At 34.2% G+C, this 15,549-nt stretch overlaps 1 protein-coding gene across 2 annotated transcripts; it reads left to right on the top strand.

Moving 5' to 3' along the window:
- Positions 1-78: 78 nt before the first annotated feature.
- LOC107037217 (phosphatidylinositide phosphatase SAC2) lies at positions 79-14,465 on the top strand. Of its 2 annotated transcripts, XM_015255642.1 has the most exons (8): positions 79-404; positions 5,104-5,744; positions 5,913-6,067; positions 7,747-7,919; positions 9,392-9,912; positions 10,825-10,895; positions 11,014-11,238; positions 12,750-14,465. In XM_015255642.1, the coding sequence occupies exons 1-8, from the start codon at positions 308-310 to the stop codon at positions 14,308-14,310; spliced, it is 3,444 nt and encodes a 1,147-aa protein (XP_015111128.1). In that variant the 5' UTR covers positions 79-307; the 3' UTR covers positions 14,311-14,465. The 2 variants fall into 2 exon arrangements, with proteins under 2 accessions (XP_015111128.1, XP_015111129.1); XM_015255643.1 differs by lacking the exon at positions 11,014-11,238.
- Positions 14,466-15,549: the final 1,084 nt, after the last annotated feature.

Raw genomic sequence — 15,549 nt, 5'->3', positions numbered from 1 at the left:
TGAGTGTGGAAGGGGGGGCAGGGGTGGACAACTTTACATGTAGCCGACATTCACAATTACACACATAAAAATGGCTGCGCAGGCTTCTTACAGTGGAAAAATGTCAAACTGAACGTGGTGAAATTCCGGGAAAAATATTCGGGTTATCGATGGAATTCGTAAGAATTCTAACAATGTTTCACATGGGTTTTGGTTAATTTGATTGCGTCTCCGTGGATGGAATGCAAATTCCATTGATTCGATTGGGAATTGTGTAGCTGTGCTATTTGGGAGGGATTTTATCTGTCAGTTTTAATTGACATTCAAAATGGAATTGTTTCGGAGTGACACCCATTTCATTTTCGTACAGGAGAGACACAATCTCTGGTGTGATAAAATAACTGGAGAATTGTCTGCTAAAGCTGGTAAAGTATTTGATGATCGATGGTTATTATTAGAATATTTTTGTTGAAGCCTTAAAAATGAGGGCACGTTGTATGAATACAGAATTATGATTCAATCTTTATCTCATTCAGAGTTTATCATTTTTTAATCGTGAAGAGTTACTCATTTTATTTTTTATGACAACAGAATCTTAGAAAATTGAGTGATAGGAGTAGACAAAGCAGTGGCAAAGCGAGATGATTGTTAACTTTAATAACTTTGAGGATTTATAAATAGGGCAAAATGAAAATTTCAAATTTTTCTCAAATGTTGATAACTCATTGAATTGTTTATGGAATAGGGTAAAAGGTCAATTTCTGGACGGGGGTTAGTTTCTGGACGATTTCAACTTGCATTGAATGTTCCATAAATAAAATGAAAATTGTACTGATTATTTCACCTTTCAATAATATTAGGGGAGGTTGGGGTAAAACGGACACTTTTGACTTTTTTTGAAATGCTAATGAGGGGTTGGAATGTTGATAAAATTTAATAATTTTCTTTTCAATACAAAGAACAATTCTTTCCCTTTGTGACGAGCCTAAACTGAGCTCAATTGATAAATTTTTTTTCAAAAATTTTTTTTTGAGTTATGAATAATTTTAAAAAAGTCTAAAGTGTCCATTTTACCCCGCCCACCCCTAATATTAGGGGAGGTTGGGGTAAAACGGACACTTTTGACTTTTTTTGAAATATTAATGAGGGGTTGAAATGTTGATAAAATTTAATAATTTTCTTCTCAATACAAAAAACAATTCTTTCCCTTTGTGACGAGCCTAAACTGAGCTCAATTGATAATTTTTTTTTCTGAGTTATGAATAATTTTTAAAAAGTCTAAAGTGTTCATTTTACCCCGCCCACCCCTACTCGTGTATAATCATGTGGTCAATTATTTTTTCTATTGATCGACTGGGGGGATTAGGGGTTTCGGCTGCATTCTACTATTTCATCATTTAATTATTCTTTGTTTTGTTATTTTCACTTCAAATAATTTTTTTCTACTAATTAAATCATTCTTGAAGGTATGGAAGTCATCACATCCTCATTTAGATGATTCTTTTATTTTAGATCCTACCGCGAAACGCGAATTCTCCTAAACCGACCAGCAATTGGCCTGCTCACCATATCTACAATAATTTTCTCACATGAGAAGTACACTTCTCCTTCCTGAAAAGGCTAACCGGAGTTTAATCGATAAATCATTTATATATTATTTGGAAGATATGAATATTTTTATTCAAATAGTGAAGAGTGTTCATTTTTCCAAACTCCCCTATTGCCGCATTTAAGCGACATAGAAAAAAATTCATAAAGATTTTTTTTTTGTGAAGCGAACTTGGAGCTTAAAATAATATCCCTTGAACTCCGAAATATTCGTTGAAATTGATCTCTAATTGTAAGACAAACATACCTACTTTATTCTACGCCCTCGCTACAAGTGTGCGAGAGAGTATGAATATTACATTCCATTAAATCATCGAGAAAGTTAATTTTTCTTATAATTTCTTGCTAGATGGGGAGCGGTAGTGGTAAACAATTCAGAATGCCTCAGATTATTTATTACATAGGGGAGGATGGGGCAAAACGGCCCCCCTTTAATCGTCAATATTTTCCGATTCAATAATCCGATTGGGATGAGTTACAGCTCGTTTTGAAGAATGAAAAATTATCTTCAAAATGAAGTTAAAACTGGGAATTTTCACAGTGTCATTCACAAGTTATTGACAATTGAAGGGGGGCCGTTTTGCCCCACCCTCCCCTATATTACATTCTAAGAAAAATTTAAACATTTTCTGGAAGAAAATTCCCATAATTTCCCAGTTGAACGAATCTCGTCTGTCGTTTCATTTAGTTAAAAAACTTCTAAAAGAAATTTAACTGCAAAAATGCGCGAATTTTCCCTAGGATTCTCAATACCGTTTTATTTTGTATAGGACAAGTGCATGAGGAAATTTTATATACGACACTTTTTCGTCTTTCGTAATAAGGCAAAATTTTAAAGGAAGTAACAATTCGAGATTTTTCAAATAATGAAAGATATTGATTTTACATTAGTCTAGACTCTTTTGAATCTTTAAATGTATGAAAGCCGACCGATATTTCATGAAGATATTTTTCATAGACTGAAAAGAGAGCTCTACAAAAGGTATCACGCACGAAGAAATGTAATAGAAAAACCCAACGAATTCGTTAGAAAATTCGATTAGATTTCTATTGAACTTTCTTTTAGTTTTTGGCCGATTCTATTGAAATGTTCTATAGAAAATATTCAATAGAAGAACTCAACAGAATTCGATTTTTCTACATAACTTATTCTTTTCAGATATTTTCTATAGAATTTCCTCGGTAAAAATTTTCCAAGTTTTTTCATTCTATTTTTCTGTTCTTCTCATCAATAAAATCCGAAAAAATCAAACAGAAAAACTTAGAAAATTTGAACCGAGCAAATTCTATAGAAAATATCTCAATAGAATAAGTTCTACAGAAGAGTCGAATTCTTTTGACTTTTTCTATAGAATATTTTCGATTGAACATTTCAATAGAATCGGCCAAAAACTAACAGGACGTTCAATTGAAATCCAATAGAATTATCTAGCGAATTCTCTAGGTTTTTTTGTTAAATTTTTTCGTCCGTGATCTTCGACAATTTTACTGTCTCCCTACAATATTGAGGTATTCTCGAAAACCGGCCTCCAAGTAAAATTACCTCATCTTGTTGAACCACTTCGCTACTGAATTATTCTGGAAGGATAAATATTACAATAACTATAAGGCTCATAAAATGTTAATACTTGGCTGAAGGCCCCCAGGCGATAGCCAGTTGCAAGCTCCTTGGAACTGGCAAAAAATTTCAGTAAAAATTACATAATAATAATCGCTTAAAATTTTGAGTTTTCAATTCTTAATTTTTGTCATTTATTCAATTTATTCTATCGAAAGACACGGATAGAAATCGAATTTATGGGTGTTCTTCCATTATTCGAAAAAATATGTCGATTTTAAAGCTTTCTGGAGACATTGAAAAATGAATTTTTTTACTTCTTCCCGCTGACTTTTATTGCATTTTTTCAATTTCTTCTCGTTGAAATATTGATATCTCTCTAACAGCATTTTCGATTTAGGTTGCTCTACGCCGGAGTGGGGTACCCTACGCCGGAGTAGAGTAGAACTAAATCGAACATAACGGGGGGCAATTTGAAATATTTGCAGAAAAATTCGCTATAATACTTGAAGAAAAAAAGGGATTCGAAGTTCCCGCCACTATAAAAGAAGAAAAAAAATCAATTTTCCAGCCGATTATCCCGTTGTGATGCTTTTTCCATTTTCTTTTCATAATAATAATTGGAATCCGACCATAGGAATGAAGAGATATTCTTTTACCATATGAAGGAAAAAATAGAATTTTCAGGAATACATGGAAAGATTTTTCTATTATGCAAATGAGATTTCGAAAGATTTTTGTTTTGTGTATTTGTTTTGATCACAAAAAAAATACTTTCTATTGATCTTTAACATAATTCCCCTTCATTCAATATTGTAACTTGTGAACTAACCCTAGATTGGTCACCCTATGAGGGAAATCCCGCCGCGCGTCGTTTTTCTTTGAATTTCGGACAGATGAATTACTTTTTCCCATGGTAAATGAAATTGCCAGGCTTGGGCGTGTAAATTACGTTGGTAAATTACACCGTCTTTTACCGACGTAATTTACGTAATTACGTTCGTAAATTACACTGCAAGCTTGCAATTTTCAATTACTAGAATGTTTTATTTTATTCCGACTGATGATGATGCAGTATTGGACGCATAAATATCATAAAAAACAGTATATTATGTCTCGAGGATTGATAAACCCCAAATTTTAACTTCACTTTGTTCGGTTAGAACGCGGTTTTCGGTACTTGGGGCATAAAAAAATATTTTATGTTCCTAGGTCTGTAAAACCGCGATTCTAACATCGATTCTCTCGGTTGAATCGCGGTTTCCGGGCACAGAGACATAAAATATTGTATGTCACACGGCGATAACCAATTCCCAGACGAGAAATCGTGAGAAGCAGTACAGAAAACCAATTTTCTGATTCATGTGATTGAATATCAAGCCACATTCGTCAGAAAATAGTTTCATCGCTTGGTGACACAATGTAATATTACATCATGTGGTACGATTTACGGTATTTTAAGAAACTCAAAAACATGAGTCCCATACCCCATAAACAGTAAATTTTACAGGGGTCAAACATTGCAAAAGACCAAAGTCACAAGTCATCTCCATTGTGAGAAAGTCAATCTTATTATCTATTGAGCTTTATTGGATTTTCCTCTTTATTATTTGGAGCCTTGGAAAAGTCCAGTTGTCCCTGAAAAGAAACATTTTATTCTGAAGAATTCAAAAAAGCTACCAAAGCAGTCGAATAGTTTTGTCTTTTAGGAACAAAAGGGAAAACCTCAAAATGAGGTTTTCCCTTGTCCTTCGGCGAATGCGGTACAGGGGGTTGGGGGGTGGGAAGGGAACAAATCGTAAAAGACCCGAAAGGGTATACGAGAAGAAAAAATTTTTTTTGTGAAGACGAAAATGGAAAGTAAATGAAATAAAATAGCATAAATGAATCTAGAATCTAATAAATAAATATTACATTTCATCGAATGCACAAAAAAAATTGTGTTACTTCATTGGTAGATTGGGAATGGGCAACAGCAAATAATTTGGAATGTCTCGGAATCTGCCACGGAATAATCGGAAAAATCGAGCAAACATCTTTCATGGAGCCCCGACTAATGTTGATAAAGGAAATATCAACTGTAGGTGAACTATATGGAAATCGCATTGTCCATAAAATTAAATCGGTCGCCTTCCTTCAAATTGGTTCAGAGAATTCTGATTTGGGTCTAACTCCATGTAAAAAACACGGAGGCATGTCGAAAATTTCGATGGGGAGTTCGTTCGATGCTCCCCAAAAGACTGGATTCATGAAGACATGGGGGACAATAAAGAGTGCTACGAATACGATCAAGAACACCACTCAGCAGGCCGCAGCACTTGCAACATCACAAGTCAAGTCCACGGTGATCAAACGGAGTATTGGAAAGGACAAAGAGAAGTTTGAAAGGAGAATACTCGAGGAACTGAACAAAGTGTTCGGAGAGACTGATTCCTTTTTTTTCTGTCAGACTGGAGATATCACGAATTGTTTGCAGAGGCAAAGGGAGAAAGAGATGAAGTCAAAAGAGATGGGGGAAGATGATAAATCCCTGTGGAAGACAGTTGACGATAGATTTTTTTGGAACAAACACATGCTTCATGATCTCATCAATTTAAACGTAAGTTGACCTGCCAATCGATCATATTTTGAACAATTTGAAAGATATTTTTGTTTATGAAAATGGGTACGGAACTTATTGTTAAAGAAATTGAATATGAACGGTTAATTTCATGATTCTTTCAATTTTGCATACGTTAGTCGTTTATTTTTACGTTTTTTTTGGTAGAGTGACGCTGCGAATCATTGGATTCTACCTATTATCCAAGGATACATTCAGATAGAAAAATGTAAAGTTGAAGTTGGATATGATAATCAACCCCAGTATGAAACATTCAACCTTGCCATCATTTCAAGAAGAAGTAGATTTCGAGCTGGAACAAGGTGAATTATTTTTAATAACCATCAGCAATTTGCGAATTTAAGGCCCGGGTGGATTATCTTTCGAACGTTATCTCAATTGCTTTTCCATCTTTACAATCTAAAATACATCACAATTTTCATTAGAATTTGCATTACGCAGGAGTCCCTAAAAATTATAATTGTACAATCAAAAGAAGTAGAAAAACAAGTAGGCGACAGCTCGTATGCGACTACAGATGGGTTACTAAGTCGTATGTGAATCTCTTTTCTTGCCATCAATAAATTGAATGATTTGGGCAGGATATTTTGTTTAGTAGAAACCTGTACCAAATTTCGAGTTAATATCTTTTTTTTTTCAAGAGTCAGACCTCGTACAGGCATTTTGAACAAATGCAATGCTCCCATTCTGAAGCAAAAAACGAACGGAAATTGAAAATAAATCTGTAATTATAGTATACTTACTAAATGAAATACGAAAATTCATACAAAATTGAATATCTCAAGAACTAATCACCGGATTCAGCCCAGGTTCAATACCAAATATCACAATGATAACAGATAACTCCATGCTAAATTTCAAGTTGATATCTCGATTTTTGCGAAAGTGAGAGAGCGTACCAGGATTTTAAACAAATAACGGAAAAATGGAAATATCTCAAAAACTTTGTATAAACGGGTATACATATTTTGATTGATTGGGATAGAAGACATCGAGACGAACATTTTGAAAAACAATTTTGGAATCGTTTGCATAGTTTTTGAGATATTTACGACAAACCAAACGAAAACAAATTGCTTTTTCTCAGAAACTAATGGACCGATCGGGCTTAAATTTTACAGGGAGGTAGTCCAAGTCAATACCAAATATCTGACAAAATTTCAAATTTTTGGGAAGTGTTTTAGCCGTTTATTCATTCAATTTACGAAAAAGTGACCACCCGATGACCATTTACACACACACGGGGTGCTCAAACTTCGTATTTTTTCATTTCAGACCATTCTACATCATTTCCAAGCAAAATTCGAAAAAGTAAAAATTGAACGATTACAAGGCTTCCATTCGGAAGCAAAAAAATGAACATTTTTAAAGAGCGTTTTTAATAAAGATTAAGAAATAAGTCCGATAGAGAGGAAATAGTGAATGAATAATTTATCATGGTAACTAACGATCTGACAGCCATTGACTACTGTGACAAATGACAACCTAACAGTCATTAGATACATCAAATTATTAATTTGCAATTTCCTCCCTATTGGGTTTATTTCCCAATATTATTCAAAAACGTTCTTTCAAAATGTTCAGCTTTTTTTCAACCTTTTTTTGATTGTACAATTATAATTTTTGTAGACTCCAGGGCTATGCAAAACTGAAAAGCAATTAAAGATCATTGCAGATTATCAAAATAAAGAAAAACCAAGATCATGCTCCAACGATAATCCACCCGGGCCTCAACTTTGATTCATTTTTATTGTTATTTACCCAAGAAGATATAAATAATAATTTTATTCGATAATGGTCCCTTTGTTGAATTTACTTATGCCAATAGAATGCAATATCTCTGCTATACTATAATTTCCTATCTCCAGAAATGTCTCTTTTCCATCTATTGGGTCACCGTTCTCATTGACAGATTTCATAAATCCAATTATTGATTTCAAATAATCACAATTCCAACTAACCAGACGTAAATAATTAATAGATATAAAAGGCGAGGGGTGGACGAGGCGGGAAAGTGTGCCAATTATGTGGAGACAGAACAATTGGTTTGGTATCATGATCATCAAGTGTCGTTCGTTCAGGTCCGTGGGAGTGTTCCAGTCTACTGGTCTCAGCCAGGATACAAATATAGACCTCCACCTCGTATCGATAGAGGTAACGTGAACAATAACACCATTCTTTGCTGCTCGATACGTCAGAGTCAATTGTAGTTTTTTCAATTTTCACTGGGAGATGTGAAAAAAATCTATAATACCTGACGTATAAAAGATTTTCTACATGATTTCTGTAGGAATATACTATAGAATGGTTCTATGCAGGAATTAGTCTGAAAAATCTGAATTCTATGGGAAATGTAAAAAAATGCAATATTAATTTTATTCAGTCAGAATTTTCCATTCAATAATGACGGATTTTTCTTCAATTTAGCCACCTATTTTATTCAATTTTTATTCAAAACAGATATCAGGAGAAGTCGACCTCAAAGAAAAAAAGTTTGGAATAAAAAATATAGGTTTTTACACTGCATTTTTCAAATAATTTCTTTATTATAGGAAAAAAGAGAGTGTAGAGAGTTTAAACTCTAGAAATTCAATTTGTACGCATTTTGACATTTTTTTTATTTAAAAAAAAAATGGTAATATGATGTTTTAAATTCAACATAAGCGTGAGCTTGGGAGAAAAAAAATCATCTTGGGTAATTTTTGACTTTGTCATGAATACTAAAATTTTGGCTCAGTCTTTGACGGTATCCAAAGTCACAAAAAAAAATTCAAATTCTTACCGCCAAGCGGTCCGTATGAGAGTTAGAAGCTTTCAATGAAGTGATTCTTTTTCTTGAGAACAATTGGGGGGAAAAATTTGAAATTTTTTTTATTCGTTTGTGTGACATCAACGATTTAGCCAATATATGAGCATTGATAACGAATTCAAAAACTACCGGTGATTCTTTTTTCTCCGAATCTTGCGCCCGTCCCATTTCCATTTTCATTGATAAACGTTGAATTTGAATCATGTTATCTCAATTTTTTTTAAGAAAAACAAAAATGTCGAAATGCGTAAAAATGGAATTTTTAAGCTAATTCTAAAGTTGAAACTTTCTATACCTCTTTTTTTCCTATAATAAAAAAACTATTTGAAAAATTCAGGTAAAAACCAATATTTTTTGTTCCAATTGTTTTTTTATCGGACGGCAACTTCTCCCGATATCTATTTTTTTCGAAATTTGTTCAGATCCACTTATTTCCATCACGGATCCTTGCAAAAATCTGACAAAATTTACAGAGATTACTGATTTTTCTCAGATTTTATGGAGACCTTGAAAAAAATAGGTGGCTGGATTGAGGAAGAATCCATGTAATAACGAATTAGATTAGTGAAGTATGTTTGACAACTAATAATAATAATAAAATTTACATAAATAGAAAATGTATAAAATTTTTGATTAGCTGATAAATCTATATATTTTAGTTCGAGAATAATTTGATATAATTTGATAACATTTAGAATTAATTTTATGTAAATCTTTTATATCTCAGGGCATCGAATAAACGCTATTCTATTCTACATTATCAAAGACAAAATGTCTCAGTAATTAAGATGGATACTCATTCTTCAATAATTTCCAGATGAAACCGAGACTCAGATCGCCTTCGAAAAACACTTTGAAGAGGAACTGTCATACTACGGTCCCATTTGCATTGTAAATTTAATAGAACAAAGTGGAAAAGAGAAAATTATCTGGGATGCTTACAGTAACCACGTGATAAACTACAATCATCCGGACATCACCTACACAACATTTGATTTTCATGAATATTGTCGAGGAATGCATTTTGAGAATGTTTCAATCCTAGTGAATGCTCTGAGTGGAGTCTTGACCGAAATGGGCTACTGCTGGCACGATGTTCAAGGCCCAATTTGCACCCAGAAAGGAGTATTCAGAATTAACTGCATCGATTGTTTGGATAGAACGAATGTTGTGCAAACTGCGCTTGGTAAAACTGTAATGGAAATGCAGTTTTCGAAATTGGGATTAATTCCACCTGATGGGACATTACCAACAAATCTCAGACAGACCTTTCAATTATTGTGGGCTAATAATGGGGATATTATTAGTAAACAGTATGCAGGAACGAATGCATTGAAGGTAAATGGAACATGGAAATTTCTTAGATTTTTTAAGAGTCTACTATGAGTTTTAAAAGTCGTGGAATATTGGAGTGAGATTTCTTATGCATTGAAGATCGATTATACATGTTTAAAAACGAATAATTAGTCCAAAAAAATTAATTGTTCATAAATCATTTGCCCCGCACACGCTTAAAAGGTAAAAAATAGTCCAGGCCCTCTAATTTTTGAGCTACAGAGGTTTTTTTTTTCAAAATTGCTAAAAAAATGTATACAATAACAATTACGAATTCGTTTTTTGAAATTCGACTCTGGCGTAAAATAAACGCCATTCATGAAAAATGAACAAAAAAATTATCCTTAAAATATTTAAAATATATTCTCGGTTCTTTCAGAAATATTTTTCAGGCTAGTTTACATGAATGGTGCAATTTTTTATTTAAATAATAACTAAATTAGCTGCGTAGGAGTTCAATTTCAAAGAACTAATTCGTAATTGTGATTGCACTTGATTTTTAAAACTCACGGTAATCTCTTCTTAAATAGTTCAGTAGCGAAATGGTAAAAGGAGATAAATCAATTTCGACTATTGACCAGTTTTGAATCAATATCTCAGGATCTAAGGGAGATAGCGAAATTTTTGTTATAACCTTTTTTGTGGAGCCGATTGAGTGCTACAACAAATGTAATTCCGAAAATTTTGCTATCTCCCTCAGATTCCGAGATATTGATTGAAAACTGGTCAGTAGTCAAAGTTGACATCTCCTTTTACAACTTCGCTACTGAATTGTATTTCATCATCATTATTATCGTGATGAAACTCAATGGCATGGGTCATAATTGAGGTTTTTTGAAAAAATAAACTTATAAGTGTAACAAAATTCTTTCGGAGTGTTCATTGTCCTTAATTCATTTGTATTTTGCATTCTAGGGAGATTATACGAGAACTGGTGAGAGGAAATTTACTGGACTCATGAAAGACGGCGTAAATTCAGCGAACAGGTAAAAACGTCAACTGTCTACTTTTATTTTCTACATTAAAAATCCTTCATTGGCCTCCACCCATGCACTGTCTCTCACCGGACCTTAAAATTCCTGATAGAAACACCTTTTACCGTAGATATTACCAGCAACACTTTCTGGATGAGACACGCCAGGCGGCGATTGACCTTACAGTCGGTAATCAGGTCGACGTTGAGAGATTGAGGGACGATTGGTCACATTACTTACAAATACTCGACAATTGTTGTCTCGAATTAATACCCGTAAAACCACCGAACATACAACTATTTATTGCAGAACATCCTGATATCCTATTTGCAAGTGTCCTATACGATCTAGGCAGGTTCGTCCACGTTGAATCCTCTTTCCCTTCATATTTCGAATTCAAGTACTTTTTTTTTCTAGACTGATTAGTTACTTCAACTGTTGTAGTTAAACAGCAAAGCCGAATCTCAATAAATAACAGGAAATTTTGTCTTATGTCTTAATTTTCTCAAATATATATTGAAAATTTTACAAAAGACACAGAAATTTATTACTTCCATAGATTGGTGACAGAAAGAGGATTCTTTCATTGTAATAAATGTGCTACTACGAAATTGATTTGTCGAGTAGAATTGTGAAATATTTCAAAAGTTTTTTTTTGTTAAACAATCAAATAAAATGGACCGGTTCCCGAATTTTTTTTCCCAGTAAAAAATCCACGGAAAAAATCTGAAAATTTTTCCCTTGGAAATTTTTTCTCCTAAAAAAATATTCTGAAGAAAAGTTCCCATGTCCCTAAGAAAAAAACCCATACAAAATTTCCCTGGAAAATATTAAATCAGACACATATTTGAACACAGCATCAATTCATATTTATTCAATATATCATGCATTATTTCCTTGAAGTCAACAATTTCTGATCATCGTGAATAATTTACAAACACCTTTTCGTCAGAAGAGGATTCAACTTTTCACATAGAACATCTATAAGACAAAATTACAATCCAGATCCAGTTTTTCCTTAAACTCAACCATTTCCAATATTTATATTGGAAGTTATTCATTTTTTTCCCTTCTAAGACAAAAAAAATTAATGTAATTAGTATTTACTGAAAACAACTCCAAGTAAAATCCCACATGGAAAAAAATCGTAAGGAAAGTAATTTCAAAGGGAAGAATTCGCCAAGGAAGGACTGACGGGGAAAAAATTTCTGGGAATTTTTCAATGGAAAAAAAGTCGGGCCACCTATGGATCAATCGATTCCAAGAGGAAATGCAGATATCCTGAAATTATTAATGGGGTTTCTAATTTTTTTCTTACATTAATCGAAGAGAGAATTCGATATTATTCGACATTAAAAAAGAATTCGATATTAAATCTTACATCAATCGAAGAGAGAATTCAATATTATTCGATATTATTCGATATTAAAAAATTGTCATTCTCTAGAGCAACATGATTCGTATAATTCAAACCTAATCGGGCTCGCCTGGGAATGACTCGATTGAAGAAATACGATTTTGAAAAAATAAATGCTTCTCTCAACTAACTGCATATTTGGCAAAAATAATTTTTTCTCTGTGCGGAGTGACTTTTTGATCAATATCTCTGAATCCAAGGAAGATAATTGAATAGACCTGAGGGCATTTGTTCTCAAATCAAAATACAATTCACAAAAGAAGTATCGATCGACAATTCGCATTCTCTCACAATCATATGAGTCTGATATACCATGAATTTCACAATTAGAATCCTCTTCAATTCACGATGATTTTTTGTAACAATGAAATTGTGGATTTTACTTGGATCTCCCCACATTCCCAAGACCCCAAAAATACTAAAATTCCACTTGAAAATGTCTGTTACAGATATTATTTGAACCGATTCAAAGATGTCTACAGACAAGCCAGTATCGACCTAATGTCAGGTCACTCAGTAAACGAAGAAATCTTCCACGAGCGTAATGAGGAAGAGGACAACGCTGCAACAGCATTCCACGTGAAACTCCTGATCGAGGACTGCAAAAAGCTTCTCATCCCCGATCCCGAAGTAATTCTCGGAAGTTGGGGTCTCATCGACGCAGACCCAGTGGCAGGTGATCCCAGTGAAACCGAAATGGACTCAATCCTAATCCTCACCAGGGACAGTTACTACGTAGCAGACTACGACGACCAGATCGACAAAGTCACGAACTACCAGAGAGTTCCGCTTTCTGACATCGTCATGATCGAATTCGGCCAACCAGACAGTGGAGTATCCCTCTTCAAGAATAAACAGCACCACTGCATCAGGATAAACTACAAAATGGGAAGTGAGTACGGATATTTCCACATGTTTAGAAGCACCAACCTTCGTTTTTTCAATAACATGGCGGTTGTCATAAAAACGGACGAGGAGACAATTGAATCAATGAAAGCTATTTGCGAGACATTTTCGGTAGCTGTTGAGATCGCCGCCCTTCCAAAAGTTCCCATCGCCATGAACGTTCCCTTAGATAAACGAACGAGTAAACCGGTAAAAGCAAAAGGATCGACAATCCTCTTAGACATCTCATCGTTCCCCCAGATCACCAGGAACGTCTCCGAGACTCAACTTCTCGCCCTCAAGAGCGCAGGAACAAAAGCCTTGAGCAACATGTCAGAACAATTCAGCAAATTGAACAAGTTGGGTTCCACCTTCAGTGGAGGGAGGAAATCAGATAAATCGTCGACGAAATTCACAGACTCAGCCAAAAAGACAACTTTCACAGTTGGGAATTATGATTTGGCAGGAAAGAGAAGTGCTGATCCTGAGGAAGTCCACAGCAGTGGTGGGAGTAGTGGGAGTAGTCCAGTGCCTCAGGAATTCACTGGAGTTGTGGAACGAAATCCCCAAAATTATTACAATAAAGTTGATTTGGCAATGGATGGGCTGCATCTGGTGTCTCCATCAGAGGGGGACAGGCCAGCCCCTGAAATCACTATTCAAGCAGCTGGAGAAGGTGAGAGAGAGGAGAAAGAGAGAGCCCTTCCACCATCCACCTTGAACTTGACGAAGAACATCAGTCATTCATCAAGTGAAGTTGATGGAAACGTCAAGCCGAGTAATCACATGCAACTCGAGCCCTCGGGAGACAGAAAACGTAGCAACTCTGAGCAGGATCTAACAGTCAATAATATAACTTCGTCGCAGAGTGAATCTGCTATAAAATCCCTAAAAACGAACGTCGCAAATGCAGCGTCCCCTGTAGCAAATACTGCGAAAGAAATTCTTTCTCCATTTTCTAAGTTTGCTAAAGGTGTACAGACATTTGGGGCTAACTTGGACCCTCGGAAACTGAAGGCTGGTCAGGTGTCCGGCGCCAGGACACTCTCTGATCAACATCTCAATGAGAGACAAAAGCTTATCGAACGCTGGCAGAACTGCCGGTCCACTCTCATTGCCCTTTAGACAATTTGTTAGATCTTTATTTAGTTGCTCTGCGAAAAGGTTTACGCGAAAAGTTTGGTAACTCTCTTATATTCTGAAGCATCCAGTGAATATTGAACTCGAAGTAGCGTGGATTCACGCACGAAAAAATTTAATAGAAAAACCTAGCAAATTCGTTAGAGAATTATATTGGATTTCTATTGAACTTTCTATTAGTTTTGGCTGATTCTATTGAAATATTTAATAGAAAAAATGAATAGAATTCGATTTTTCTATATAAATTATTTTCTTCAGATAAAATTTCCTCGGCTGAAAATTTTTTTGTTTGATTTTCTTCATAAGAAGGAAAGAAAAGTAGAATGAAAAAAACTTCGAAAATTTGAGCCGAGAAAATTCTATAGAAAATATCTCAATAGAATAAGTTGTATAGAAAAATCGAATTCTTTTGAGTTTCTATAGAATCTTTACTATTGAACATTTCAATAGAATCGACCAAAAACGAATACAGAGTTCAATAGAAATCCAATACGATTGTCTAACGAATTCGCTAGGTTTTTCTATTAAACTTTTTCATCTGTGTTAGTAAAGTGGTAAAAGGTTTATTATTGATTGCTTGTTAGATGTGAAATTATCTAAAAAAAACGAGGAATTATAGAAGAGACTATTGGAGTACTTTTACCAGAGAAAAAACCTTTGACATTTTCTCCTGGAGATGACGGAAGGCACAATTATTGGCAATATTGAATTTGACCTACTACCATTACCGCTACCGAAAGGACTTCGAGGTGTCTTTAGGAAACAAACGTAACTCAAATGAAAAGTCGATGAGAAAGTATGTAGAAACTCCAATTTCAGAATGCACGTCTCAAATTACGTATGAAAAATTCAATAGAAAACATAGCGTATTCGCCAGAAAATTCTATTGGAATTTAGAATTGTATTGAAAAATTCTATTTGTGTTTTGCGCTGAGTCTATTAAATATTCGATAAGAAAAAGTCAATAGATTTCGAATTTCTCTTTCCATTTTTCTCTTGAGATTTTTTCTATAAGAATGCTTGGGCATCAATTTTCTATGTTTTTTTCCCTCGGATTCTGTAATGCAAAACAAAACAAAATCCAGCGGAAAAAACTTAGAAAATTTGTGCCCAATATTTCTAATATGAAAAATCTCAAGTGAAAAATTTGAACAGACATTCAAAATATATTGACTTGTTCCTATCAAATGTGCAATAGAATCAGCGCAAAAAACAAGTAGAATT

Source organism: Diachasma alloeum, unplaced genomic scaffold (genome assembly GCF_001412515.2).
Source record: "Diachasma alloeum isolate Michigan unplaced genomic scaffold, Dall2.0 Dall_scaffold_00214, whole genome shotgun sequence".
In the NCBI taxonomy this organism is placed as follows: domain Eukaryota; kingdom Metazoa; phylum Arthropoda; class Insecta; order Hymenoptera; family Braconidae; genus Diachasma; species Diachasma alloeum.
The sequence above is the reverse complement of the archived record's forward strand: the minus strand, read 5'-3'. Positions and strand labels throughout refer to the sequence as shown.

What these genes read in the sequence shown, in the direction of transcription:
- LOC107037217 (XM_015255642.1), top strand. Translation starts at nt 308, where the DNA reads ATGGAATTGTTTCGGAGTGACACCCATTTCATTTTCGTACAGGAGAGA. An exon ending in AGAATTGTCTGCTAAAGCTG is followed by an intron (nt 405 to 5,103) that starts GTAAAGTATTTG and finishes CTTCATTGGTAG; the next exon opens with ATTGGGAATGGGCAACAGCA. An exon ending in ATGATCTCATCAATTTAAAC is followed by an intron (nt 5,745 to 5,912) that starts GTAAGTTGACCT and finishes TTTTTTTGGTAG; the next exon opens with AGTGACGCTGCGAATCATTG.